We start from the raw sequence: 13,903 nt of genomic DNA, 5'->3' as shown, positions 1-13,903 counted from the left end.
AGCCCCCTCAGTGCTGAATCAAGGCACAGCATGGAATGCCCATCACTGAGGAGCAGGAATGAAGACTCAAAGACTTTTGTTTATGCCAATGACACAAGCTCAGTGCACAGCACATCAGAGCGCTGCTGGGCTCTGCTGGAGAAGCAGCTGATGAGGAAAGGCTCACGGCACTTCTGGAATAGTCCCCTTGTGCAGAATATTCCATTCCTGGCTGAGATGAGTGATCACAGATAAATCACTGGGGGTTTTATACACTGATATTAATAAACAAAAACACACTACCAAAATACTGAAAGAAAGTGCATAGTAACTTCTCGGTTTCCACACTTAGCAATTAAAGTTTTAAAACTTTTCCAAAAGAGATGAAAAAAGAAAAGGCAGTAAAGCAACTCACCTTTTCAGGGGCCACTGAATACCCTGAAAATCTTTCCTGAGCACTATTATCAAGAAATCACAAACTTCTTCTTCTAATTTAGTATTCTAGACCTCCATATTGGTATTTTAGATTACAAACAGTTGCCAGTTTTACGTGAAATAAGCACATTCGTTGTACAATTCCATCAAGGAAGTCTAAAACACTAAAGTCTTATTTATTTATACAAACACAGCCAACCTGAGTTTAACTCAAATGAAAAAAACAACATTTTAACAAAGATTTGACTATCAGAAGCACTGCACATTTTAAATTGTATCGTGAACTTGTATCAGATCTTCTGCTCAAAATATAGGTGTATAGAGCAAACCAGACCAGCTCAGTTTCTAGACAACATGTGTAGGCAAACATATTATATTCTGGGCTATCATACACATGAAACACACCATTTTTTGTACATATTTTAAAAAGGTGAAATAATAGTGTGGGGTTTTTTTTCTTTTTATATAGGAAGGAAGGACAGTGAAATAATCTCTACTTCAAGTTACATACAAATGATTTTGCAGCTCATGTGATGTTCAAGGTGTATTCAATTAAGCCATTTTAATAAAAATTAAATGATGATTCCAGCCTGACAAGGTGCAAAATTTGAATTATACCTGTCTGGTAACTTCGTTAACATATAAGGTGTATTTTTTCAGTAAAGATATAAGTGCAAGTCTCTAATTATATTTGTTTAGATCCACAAAACTTTTCCAGTAGAGAATCTGCTACAAATCCATGAGATACTCAGTGAGATCTTTATCATTGGAAAAGGAGACACTGCTCAGAAATGTACTGCTGTTAAATTTTGCAGGAGAATAAATTTGCCTTATTTCAGTTTATGTCAGGCTCTCGAGCACTTTAATGCAGATTCCTTTAGAAGGGTTTTCCTGCGCAATAGAAATTTTAAAATTAAAACAGGCACCGAGTAAGAGCTCAGTATTTTCATGACAAAATAAACTAATGAAAAATCTTAATACAAGCATTTTGTATTTAAATAACTAGAATCTTTTTGATTAGAAATCTCACTGGGGAAAGGGTTTGTTTTGTGCTGCTAGAAAGTTTTTTTTATCTTTACTCAACAAATGAAGGAATAATTCAAAACCTTTTACCACAAAAATTAAATACAAGACAAAGAAACTAGTCCTTTAAATTAGAAAACCTGAATGATACCTAAAGAACACATGGAGAAGTGATTCTACCCAGCCTACAAGAATAGATCACAACTCTGCACAGACAAGTCAAAGATAAGCTCAGTGAAAGAACAGAGGGACATGTACTCAAAGTTTAAATACATACTTAAATAAGTATTTCCTAAAAAGAGAATCACCACAATTACAAGCAGGTAGCAAAAGCCCAAAGGAATGTAATAAAACAAGAACTATCCTGCCTTGGAAATTTTTAACTACTCTGCATACATGGTAAAGGAAGAATGGAGAAGCAACCTGTCAAAAACAGGAGGGATCAAATCTAAGTGGAGGGCTCACAAGAGGAAAAAAACCAGAAAGCATCAGACACAAACAGGTGAAGTTTAAGCCCTGAAAAGCCACTACTGAGCTCTTACAGCAAACACTTCTCTCAAAGAAATCACCAATTCTAGCAAACCAGAGCCTTGTGCCACTGGGACTTTGGTACTCATCCCTTACTACAAGCAGCCAAGGATTTACTCAGGCCAAAGAAAACACAGATTGGCAGCTGGATCACGGATGGCACGCTGGGATACATCAGATGGGAGCCCCAGTGCAAGCTCAGATCCCTGCCACACACTATGGCAGGGACTGGGAGCAAGGAGAAACGTGCTTGGCGCCTGTATTTAAAGTCAGATCCGACAGACGCCAGGAAACGCGCATAAAATCCACAGATGCGCTTCAAGGCTCCAAAAAGCATTATTTGGGAAATCCTTGCCAAGGCAGCCCAGTACTCACTGTATCTGAACCCTCCAACACTGTCTGAGGACACCCCAATGTATTTGTCTTTGTTCTTCTTTGCTTTCTTCCTCTCCTCCCGAAGCCGATCGTCGTCTTGAGCAAACTCAACCATTTCCTTCACCTTCTGGCGGATGTTTATCCCCTGGTCTTTGCCATTCTCATCTGTGCAGGTAATGCAGGACAGAGATGATGGATGGAAGATGGGAGGAAAAAAGGAAGACAATAAGAGGCAACAATACTGAACGCCAAATTGATAAACAAATTTGAATCATAAACACATAAAGACTTTGTGACTGCTGCATGAGGTCCACTGCATCTGTTTAAAAGGGACCAATTAACACAAAATATAGATAAATGAGTTTGCACTGAATGGTGTACTTAAACATAGGAGGGATTAACAAAGACTGAGACAGAATTCTTATCCTCCACTTGAACAATTTTAACCCCTCAAAACATCACCCTTTTTCCTCAGTCTTTTTAACACAGTTTTTGCAAGTTTCATTGCAAGAACTCAGTCTCATGGCAGAACTGATTTTTTGAAAAACTGCTTTCAGTTGGGAAGTACTGTAAGCTAAATGTGCTCCTTTCCAGCCTTTTTCACATTCAAAACACACACTGGCCTTGCTGCCTTTGCACTGTAAATATTATTTGGTGGGAGGAAAAAACCCCAGCTTCAAACAGATGTGTGTGTTTTGGAGCTCTAACCTTTTCTTCCCATATGATTAAAGCTATTCCTTTATGGACACCACAGGGGACCAGTCTCTAGTGCATATTTTAATATAAACCCCAACACTCATGTTGTGTTGGTTCTGTTGTTATTAGCCAGTCTTTTCTGCAAGTTCTTGTCTTCACTAATTAATACTCTAGGGCCCCGCGTCTTGGATTCTGCACTCTTCACACAACTGGCAACAGTCACATTTTAATTAGACTGGGGAAGCTTCTAAGCTGGTTCAGGTGACTGACAACTCCAACTACTGTTTTAATTTGCTTATAAGATTTTTCTATTGCTCACCTACAAAGTGGTAATTTTCCAGGGATCGCAAATCATAAATGTGTTCTCTGGCACTTGTAACAACACGCTCTGATCCATTCCTTATGAGGTAAGCTAGGAGCAGCAAAGACTATAAAAATACAAAGAACCTTATGATTGCATGAACAAAAACTCTACCTTTTTTTTTTTTTTTGCAAAAACCCCAAACCTACACCCCCCTCCCCAAATTAGTAAATAACTTTCCCTTTTTAAAGAAATTATTATTATATGGATCCCATGGAAAAACGAATTTCCTCACATGAATCTTTTGCTCCTTGGACGATCAAAACTGTATTTTTAAAACTTTAGCTTGTTACTACTAAATTGCAAATAGTTACCTTTATCAGCTACTGCTTGTTTTAAGATAAAGCAGTAGCAATTAAGGAGAAAAAGTTAACCTGTGAAACGAAGCATTTTCTTTTGCCTCTTTTGTTCACAATTTTCCAATGGCTTTCACTGAAAGGTAACTCGTACAGGAATTTAAGAAGCCTTCTGCAGGATTCAATGGATATACAAAACTGCATTTCAGGACCATTTTAGATAAATAACAAAACAAATGAAGTTTAAATAATACTTTAATTTCAGTTCTTTATATGCTGAGGACTTGTATCTAGAAAGAAATAACGCACTTTCTCTGAAGTAGTGCCTTTATCAGCTAAAACTATCTTTTTATTTTGACCAATCTAAACCTGATAAGCAATTCCAAGGAGTCTTTATAACATTAAGTAGCTATGTGTGATAGCATTAAATATTAATTTCTATTGTACTTCAGGGAAAACAATTACTATGACTACAAAACATCAAGCACCTGTGAAAAGCACAAACCATGCTTTAGAATTAATTGTCTTGCTACAATCCTGCCATCAAGAAAAACAAAATATAACTTAGTCTAATACATCAGTTCTAAAAAAGGAGGTTATATTTGCATAATTCAGTGAACATTGAACACCACTCTAAGTGCAGCACAACACAATCTCAAGCAAAAAGTTTCCGTACGAAAGACAAGAAAAATGCAAATGACTCTGATCTTTTCCAAAACACAATTAGGACATAAAACTGTCATGTAAGATCTGCAAGGAAATTTGACCCACTCAAAGGTAAACTACAATTTTAAAGCATTACAAATTGGCAGAAAATTAAGATTTAGTTTGCATTTTATTTCAGGTATTCCTGAATTCCTTCAAAAATGTTTTCCTGATAGCACAGTAACTTAACATCTCCTTCTCATGGAGCTCTGTAGCAACTCCTTTGGGTAGATTCAAACTGCTGCTCTAATACCTGAATAGCAGCAAAGTGGAATTGCTCTGTTGTGTTCATTAAGTAACATCTTAACACGCTTCTAAAACCAGAAATTTGGTGGGTTTTTTCTTATACAGCATTTGAAAAACACCTTTGGCTTTCACCAACTGAATTATAAAACAGTTTGGGAAGAAATTCTAGGTCACTAGAAGAAAAAGTGCTGTAGGATTATCTAAACAAGAACTCCACCAGGACAGTGCACGAGCACCAAGCCTTGATCCTTACACACCTTATAAACTCTCCTCCAGTTCTTTTTGTTGTCTTTCAGCATCCGAGTCCACAGCATGTTCATGAGCTCTGGAAACTGCTCGTACATAAACGTGGCCCTAAAGAACAGAACAAAAGCAGCACAGAAATGTCATTTTCCCGGGTTTGCCCACAAGAGCTTGCTCACACTCGGGGCTGGCAGTAGATGGCAGGAGTGATCTAAGCCCAGGCACATCGGATGACATTCAACAGAAAAAACTGCCCCTGTTTTAACTCCTAGATCAGTTATTTACATCCCAGGAGTACAAAAGAAGAGAGTAATTCTAGAAAACTGAGGCGCTAAAGGAACCTTCACTAATTTGTAATGAAAACAATGCTGAATATGAATACCCTAATAGTCACTGCAAGTACTTAAACATTCAACTTCCAAACTGATTTTAATACCAAAAAAAAAAAAAAAAAAAAAAAAAAAAAAAAAAAAGCTCAAGGAAGAATTCAACATGTTTTGCAGTTTTTGGAGAAGTTATGAGAAACCATTTTGAAAATAAATACTCCAAAAAAGTCAGCTATACTGAAAGAATTCTGAGCATAGATAAATGAAAAATCACAAATTTAAAAAATACCAGGGCTTCATTTTCTGTTTGACAGTTTCAACACATTCTATGTTTATGCATTAAAAAACTTAAGACTTTATTTAACAGCAACTTTTCGGCATTATCAGTCTGAATACCACGGAGTTGATTTAGCATCAAATTTCACATTCTTATATAAAATGTACCTTTCTTTTCTTCATCACTGAGTCAAATTATCACTTACTTGGCAATCTCTCCCATGAGTTGCCCTGAAGGTCCCCACGGATCATCATTGGTTGCTTCTCGAACCTTAGACTCTATTTCTGAATAATTCATAACCACATTGGTGCTGCAAAGGAAAAAAAAATTCACACACATGAAGATTAGCATCAAAACTGAGAAACACATGAAAACTTAATAATGACACTAGTGCAGATCTCACTTAATGAGATACCTCTACAGAGTGGGAAAGAAAACAGCTTTAGTGCACAAGTTACCCTGAGGACACTATACACCACATTTAAGTTATCTTTAAGAAGGTTTTACTATTCTATTAGTCTTCAAGAATACAGATGAGAAACTGGGGATTACATTACAGCTGGATTCAGTCCAGTAAAAATGGCTTTGGGTCAAATTAAAATGCAAACCAAACCACCAGAGTCAAAGCTGATGGCTTCTGCAGCGAGGTATGGTTTGCTTACAGGTTTGTAATGGTACAGAGTTATTTGCAAGAGGCTTTATAACTCAATCAGAGGCTTTTTTTTTTTTTTTTGGAATGTTACAAGAGAAAATCAAAAACATCAGTACCGAACAGGTGTTAGTGAAAAACTAACAAAAAGATCACATGGAAGACTAAAGTAAGGGAGATGAGATTTGCTGGAAAGTCTGTTTCCTAGCTTGAATTTAATTAATTAAGGGAAGACAGCAAAAGAGAAGCTGCAGAGCACTCAGTTACAATTACAGCAATGCAAACACTGCAAGGAACTTGGGCTGTCTCTTTGAGAGGTCACAGAAAAGCCTTACTTGGAAAAAAATTTTTCTGCGATATTTATATTAAAATAGTAAGTATTTATTTTTTAATTAATCTTTAAAACAGGTAACATATGAGCCCAGCAACCTCCTCTGTGTCCCTAAAAGTATCCTGATGTGCCTGATAACACAGTAATTTCCCTCATCTTTTAAGGTGAGCGAGCAGCCCTAAAAGCTCACTCCTAGTGAGTGTTTGAAAACTGCTCTCTGCTTCTGGAGCATCAGGACTCACAGCAGCAATGAAATCAGCAGTGAAAGGAGACCTGGTGGTCTCTGCCTTCCCTTCATACCTGAAATGGACTGAAATAACACATTTACACCTAGCATGTCAGAAGTTTCAGGTTTACTGAAAAGTACTTTGTAACTGATTCAGAAGCTGAGAAAAACCTCTGTGAGTACTTTCAACACAAACCAACTCACAACGAAAAATTAATTAAACTGTAGGAAAGATCTAATGATTTATAATGTGAGGAAAGCATTTGCTGCTTAAGAACTTCTGAGCCTGAATGACCTAAAAGGAGGAGAAAAAAAAAAAACAAACCCCAAGATGCTCAATAGTCATCCCAACAGTTATCCCTCTGTCCATGTAGGAGTTTGCACAAAGCAGCATTCAAGCAACTCCTGCTCAATTTTATTTGGCATAAGGATAGCAAAGATCTTGGAACTGGGAGTTATAAACAGCAGAAACAAGAATGAAATCCCCTTAAGTCTGAAAGGGGACACAGAAGGTAATTGTTAAAACAGAATAAAATTTCTGGACTTAATCTTGGATTCTCAGCATGAGAATTCCTGCTGTCAGATCCTGATGTATGATTTTATTCAACTTTGTGTCTAAAGAGAGCATAAGCTACATGACTGAATAAATAATCAGCAAGCTCACAGAACCTATCTATATTACAACAAGCATGTAAGAACACAGCAGTAGTTTGGAACAACAGCAATTAAGGTTTTACAAATCCATTTAGGCTGAATGCACCTCAAGCTTCTGTTTCTGGTATTTTCTTTACCGTATAAATGTAAACCAAGCCCATCTTTATTTCCCACGTGCGTGGAAAAAACACAACCCCAAAGCTCCAGGATTTGCAGCTTCCAGAACACTGGTTCCCTTGTCCAAAGCAAGGAAAGGCAGGGAACTGAATGGAAAGGTTCTGCTTGTTTTTATAACCCCTCCTTCAGCATTTGTTTGAAAGACTTGATGGAGGCTTGGGAGGGGGAAGCATAAAATGAAGTATTTCCTTAATTTCTTCAAGCAAAGAATTTAAGAATGGAAAATGCTTGAAGAGATGCAAACTCAGTGTACAAAAATAAATGGCAGCATTGGCTATGCAAGAGCTGGGGGCACGTGGCTAAAGCAGCAGCGGGGCTGGAAGGGGGAAACGGAAGGAAAACAAGGGAAATTAAGTAATGCCAAGAGAAAAAAGGTGCAGTTAAGCCTCTCTAAGTACAGAAACATGCTCGACTTCTAAACCCCTCCTGCAAGAAAGTTATTGTTCTCAGCAGCTAGGAGAAAGCTCTTTTATAAATGTCAAGCTAAGATCTAATGGAATGAACCATTCCAAACCAAAGCATCTTAGAGCCACATTTAATTCAGCAACAAATGTAAACTTCAAGGAGAAAAAAAAAAAAACCCTCACTGTTGTATAGTTTGGCATCATTCCAGGTCACTTAAAAATAACCATTTCTAAAAAGGTGGAAATACAGTTTTATTCTTCCTTTCCCATGTTTTCTATGGCTCTCATTCCCTGCCCTACCCATGATTCCTGTGACCTTTGCAGCAAAAAAATAATTTATGTCCAGATGTGAAGGGAAAAAGTGACTAGCTTGATTGCCAAGACTTCCTGTGATTGATATAAATTTAATATCCGAGGACACTTTCCGACACCAGGGGGGGCTCTCTGATTAGTTTATCCTGGGCAGCTTCCAGGGAATCGTGCTGGATCGCATGGACAAGGCTGCTCTGCAAACAAACGTGCAACACTCACGCTGACAGAAAGGAACTTCTCAGGCAGGGCTTACATCCCCCCCCGCATCTGCCACACTACATCTGGATTCACCCCAAAAGAGACCCTGCACCACTGGAATCTCATGACAAAACATTTACAGAAACTTTTGACATGGACAAAGCTATTAAGCCGGAAAGTATATTTTGAAAGTTACATTCAAAATAAGGGTACAGCAATAAAGGGGTTGACATGAGCATCACAAACTGTCACATTCTTCTGCGTCTTACATTTAAGTCTATTAAAACAGATTAATGATAAGAGATTATTTTTACTCTTTATTGTACCCCTCTGAAGTGATTTCATTATAATTTTCTTTTTTAAAAACTAAAATTGTTTTCAAAAGCCAAGAGAGGGCACTGTCACATCTTTATGGACCAAGCAACACTGTGACAGTCAGCAAAATGCTTTTAATTTTCTTGCAGCTTTAACTGTTTGCATTTGCAATTTATAGCAACACTGAACAGGTAGCTCAAGTCTGAGACTAAATTCCTCTTAGGTGAATAAATGGACATTGTTAATAAAGTCAGTGGGTAATAGCTGTAAATACCTGACCATCTCCACCTGCAGCAGAAAAAGAGACATTTCCCCTTAAATGTTTTACAAGCACTTTATTAACTATCATATGATACATATTAAAAATTAATTGTTGTAACACATACCCTGAAATCATACTTTGTCCACAACTTTGTCTGCATTTTTCAAAGAATTCAATCAATTGTAAATAGCTTTAAATTTTAAGTTACATTTTGAGATTTGTACATTTGAGATAAAGGTATCATCTGGGTTCAGATGTCATACCCTACAGAGCGCTAAGAAAAACCAAAAAATAAGCAACAGGGGGAGAGGAGAGAGATGTGAGAGGGGAGAGCAGAATTGAACGTGTCTCAATTGTGTAATTTGAGGTAAGAATGATGTTTAGCTGGTATTAGGGAGAACAAGCAGGCAGCAAGATGGGGCAAGAAATTCTGTACCTCCTCATATAAAACTCAGATCAGAGAATCTGTGAAGATACAGCCAAAACATTCATCAAGTATCTGTCACTTCAACCTTTACAGTTGCAATAGTCAGAAAGCACTTAAACTTTCAGGCACGAAGAGGATAAAAATCCTACGGGTCTGAGATTGTCCTCAGCACTTTTCTTTGAAACAGGAAAATGAGAAGCAGCTTGTGGATGGCCTGCATGAAAATAAAACCTAACAGCCTGCAGGAACACTTCACAGAGACACACAAAACAGGCAGGCTTTAAGAGCAGCTCTGTCTTCCTCCTCCCTATCAGCAGATACTGAACATAACCCACAATGTAGACATAAATACACATGACCACTAGTAAGTGATAAATGTATCTGCAGGAAACTTCTATTTGTGTTTCATTTCAACAGACTCCAATCTGCATACTTTGCTCAGGCTTCTGATTTTACACAACACATGAATCAAGCTGTAATGCTCAGGACAATACTGATGGGCATGAGGTATACTCTGCTCTCAGTAACAAATCCGTGCTTCATCACTGTTGGTCCCCCCCAAAATAACCACAAAATAATTACTGAAAATTTTTTTTCTCTTCCAGACTAAGAAATTCTTTTTAAAATTACTTTTACAACGGCAAAGTAAAATCACTGTACTTCCACCCAAGATGCTAATAAAAAATTAAATAAACACTACATCCTGAATTGAAATGCTTGTTTCAGGGTGAAGATTTTTCATTGCTCAGGACCACAAGGTGTTCTCTACAGATTCATATGCTCTAACTGAAGTCAATTATCTGTTAGGAGATTACAATCACTTATACACAACTATAACTGTACTGCTTCTAGTAATAGCTTCCAATTGGTAACATTACAATTACTTTTGTTGTGCCTGAACTAATTATCCACATCAATCATTGCTGGTTCCACACTCTAGAAAAAATCCCACCCTAATTCTCACTACACCATACAGCTTGAATCAGAAACTCTTTGGAAACATGGATGTGGGGACACAAGGCTCTGCATATAGTCAGCAACATAAATGGAAAAGTATTTTCTCAGCTAATGTCTCCTAAAATTAACTCTTGAACAACATTTCATAGCAATGATTTAAACACACTGCCAGTGATTTAAAAACCTGTGAAAGGAAAAGATGCAACAATTTTTGTTTACGTGATTTAAAACTTTGGTGAGAACCCTGGATTCAGCATAAAGCACTAGAAGGAGTAAATAAAATACTTCAGTGCCCATATCACACAGGTATTTCCACTTCATGCTCCCCCCCAGCATCTCCTCTATCTTCCACATTTTTCCATGGTCAGTGTTGTTCTGCTCCCTCACCACCCTGACAACACATTCAAACACATGAAATCACAACTCATAAAGGAAACTTGCAGTTCATGGCCAGATTTTGGGAGCAATGTTCTTTGGAAGAACTATTCCTAAGATTCATCAGGAAAGAAATAGTGTTATACATCAAATCTTCAGATCTTCAAACATCACATAAACCCAGCATTTTGTATGAACGCTCAAATACCAGCAGTTTCTTAAACATGCAGAAACCTTTCAACAGCATGTGCACAGCTAACCTGCACTTGAAAAATAAGCACCATGAGAAAAGGAAGTATTTATACACTAAAGGTTAACGAAAGAATAATAAATATCTCTCCATCCATCCGTTCAGAATGGAACTTACTTGAAAACATATCAAGGAATCAGAAAGCCTAACAGGTCTTTGCCAATATTTCTGCACAAATGTGAAAGCCTTGAATATGCCCTGAGGCGAGAGTCAGAGCACTCCATTAAAAGCACGGTCAGGATTAGAGCTGCTATTGATGTGGGTGGTGTCACCAAGGACACAAGCACAACTCTGGGCATCAGATCCACAGAAGATTTGTGAAATGCCAGGTCTAATCTTACGACAACTAAAATAACCAGAAGCCACAGAGAGGGGACATTACAACAGTTTCTTTATAGTGATGATAAAGGTATTGGATTGGACAGGGTGAGCCTAATTAGAAACACTTCTCAAGCCTCTGGGACGCTGCCCACTGTGCCGAGGGACTCAGGCCGCAGGAACAAGAAATCTGGCTACACAGTTAAATTTTTTTCAATGTATATTTCAAACCAATTACAGTATCACATGTACATGGGACTCCTATGTGCATAATATTATGCCTTTAACTATTACTCCAAGGACACCACTGGATTATGCACCTTCTGTTTTCCTTTTTTTTAATTTTACAACTGGGAACACTAAAATACTAAAAGCTGAGATGAGAAACTTTGTACGTTTTACCACCATTAACAGTTTCCAACGAGACATCACTCTGCAAATATCTGCTTAAGGACTAAGCACAGGAGAATAAAAAATTCAAGCTTTACTCACATGCATGCACCATACATCCAGTATGAACATTAACGCTATTCAAACAAACAGCAACACTAAAGAATTTCAATTTGTTTTAAAGAAAGAAATTAGTCTATTAGAGCAGGCAGGGTCTGGATAAACAGAGGACAAGAGAAGCTCTGTTACTGTACACCACTATGAAGTGTGGTGCCAGTCTCACAAGAAGCAAATATTTTAACCTTTTGCAATTTAATGTGCCAAAACAGACACAACATGATTTTATCTTTTGAATAACGTGTTTAACATTATCTTTTCAATAGGCAGTCTCACATACTAATAGCTTAATCTCATTCTTTTAGTAATATTGTTAGCAGTTTCCTTATTTTTAGAAAGTTTTCTCTGTCTTTCCTGTGACTTTCACAGTGAATAAAGGCAAAGCACACTTTAAATTTGGTCATGACAGAACAGATGTTACTGACTCTGACTCTGTTACTGCATCAAATCTCATCACCTCAATTAGTGACATAGCAAAGGAGACCATTACAGTAACAGTCCTTACATTCCACATGGACAAATCCCAGTAAGGAAACAATTCCACAGTTCTGTGCTGCTGCTTCTCGGATCTAAAACTGAATGGACTGCATTATCCTAAATGCATAAAATAGTTAAGAAAACATTAAGTTACAGCACAAGGAAAGTTTGCTTGAACTGAATAGAGAAGAACACACACATCGTTCATTTATTCACCTTTCCTATCTCCACCAAAACACCCCACCACTTCTGTGGAAAGGCACCCAGGTGACAACTGCAGTGCTTTCTCTAGGGGATGGTGCATTTCCAGCACGGTGGGAGCTCCAGGTAAAGCTCTGAACGAAGGCAGCAGTAACTCACACCTGCAGGCTGAGCCAGCTCCCTGCCCCTGCAGTCTGAGCACCGCCTTTCCCTTCCAGCAGCTGCTTTTCCCAACAGCTCCCTCTCAGCTGAGCCACAGTCACCCACTAAGAAAAGCCAGGCACCACGAGTGACTGCTCACATGATCCACGGTGTGTGTTTTAGGAGGATTTATCCAAACGCAACAACGGCAATTTGTGCTCAGATTGCCCAAAAAGCAGCAGAGGGGCTGACAACTTAAGGCAAAATGACACGAATACAATGTAGAGTTGCTTCTAGACATTTGAGACTGTATCTGTACTTGTTTTTTAAAAGAGTGAAGGATTGAATGCACTATATAATGAGCCAAGTGAACATTCAACATCTGGAGAAGAGACAAGGCAGGCCCTGGCAATATTTTCACAATACAGTTATCCAGAAGACCCCCACCCACAGACACATGCATTTAAGATGAAGCCCTCAGAGAGGAGTGAACACCACCTCAATCTTACCATTCTACTCCCATGAATCATGCATCTGGACTATTTTTAGCAGCTAGATTAAAAGGTTCCTGTAAAGGAGGGGTGGAAATAGAGGGAAAGCTTTCTGAGAATGCAAAGAAATTGCTTTAATGTTAAATGATCCTTTTTTAAATTGTGTGCAGAAGTTAGTTTCAACTACTGAGAACTCATAGTAAATAAAAAAAGCCACACAACTGGATGTACAGGATACATCTCCTCCACTCCCAGGTGCAGGAATCTTGGCATCTATTAAACTGTTAATTAGCTTCCAGAAACACTTTTGCCAATTAAAAAAATCATTTAATACTTATCCATCTGGGCATGAAATACTTTCAACAGAGCGTTTGAATTGCTGAGCTAAAAAAGAACCGATCCCGATCCGCACAGCACTGCCTCCCAAACCACCAGAGGCCAGGACACGGAGCAAGCAGCACCCCGTGACCAGGGGCAGCATCTACCAACTGCACTTGTTTCTGTGAGCATCCCTTCCTTCAGGCTCTGAGGGGTTTCACATGATCTCTGGTCCAAACTTGTGTTCCAAGAACCTGGAAGGATTTAATACAAAGTCAAACAGAAAAATGCACTTCAGGACCAGATTTGAAAATGCACTTCAGGATAAGATTTCACTACCCTGTAACACTGCCACTTTTTATCTTAGAGAGCTCAATGTGCACTGGTTCACAGACAGAGGACATAATTTATCCACCTGCTATC

General features: G+C 38.2%; 1 protein-coding gene across 1 annotated transcript in view; it reads right to left on the bottom strand.

Annotated features, from left to right (window-relative positions):
• Positions 1 to 13,903, bottom strand: part of CLINT1 (clathrin interactor 1) — a 45,193-nt gene that overhangs the window by 16,097 nt on the left and 15,193 nt on the right. The window contains exons 2-5 of the mRNA XM_040078387.1: positions 5,696 to 5,800; positions 4,902 to 4,998; positions 3,356 to 3,464; positions 2,341 to 2,505 (exon numbers count right to left, since the gene is read on the bottom strand). Coding sequence (XP_039934321.1) covers positions 2,341 to 2,505; positions 3,356 to 3,464; positions 4,902 to 4,998; positions 5,696 to 5,800 — 476 coding nt within the window. The remainder of the gene's footprint in view (positions 1 to 2,340; positions 2,506 to 3,355; positions 3,465 to 4,901; positions 4,999 to 5,695; positions 5,801 to 13,903) is intronic.

This window comes from Hirundo rustica, chromosome 14 (genome assembly GCF_015227805.2).
Source record: "Hirundo rustica isolate bHirRus1 chromosome 14, bHirRus1.pri.v3, whole genome shotgun sequence".
Classification (NCBI taxonomy): domain Eukaryota; kingdom Metazoa; phylum Chordata; class Aves; order Passeriformes; family Hirundinidae; genus Hirundo; species Hirundo rustica.
The sequence above is the reverse complement of the archived record's forward strand: the minus strand, read 5'-3'. Positions and strand labels throughout refer to the sequence as shown.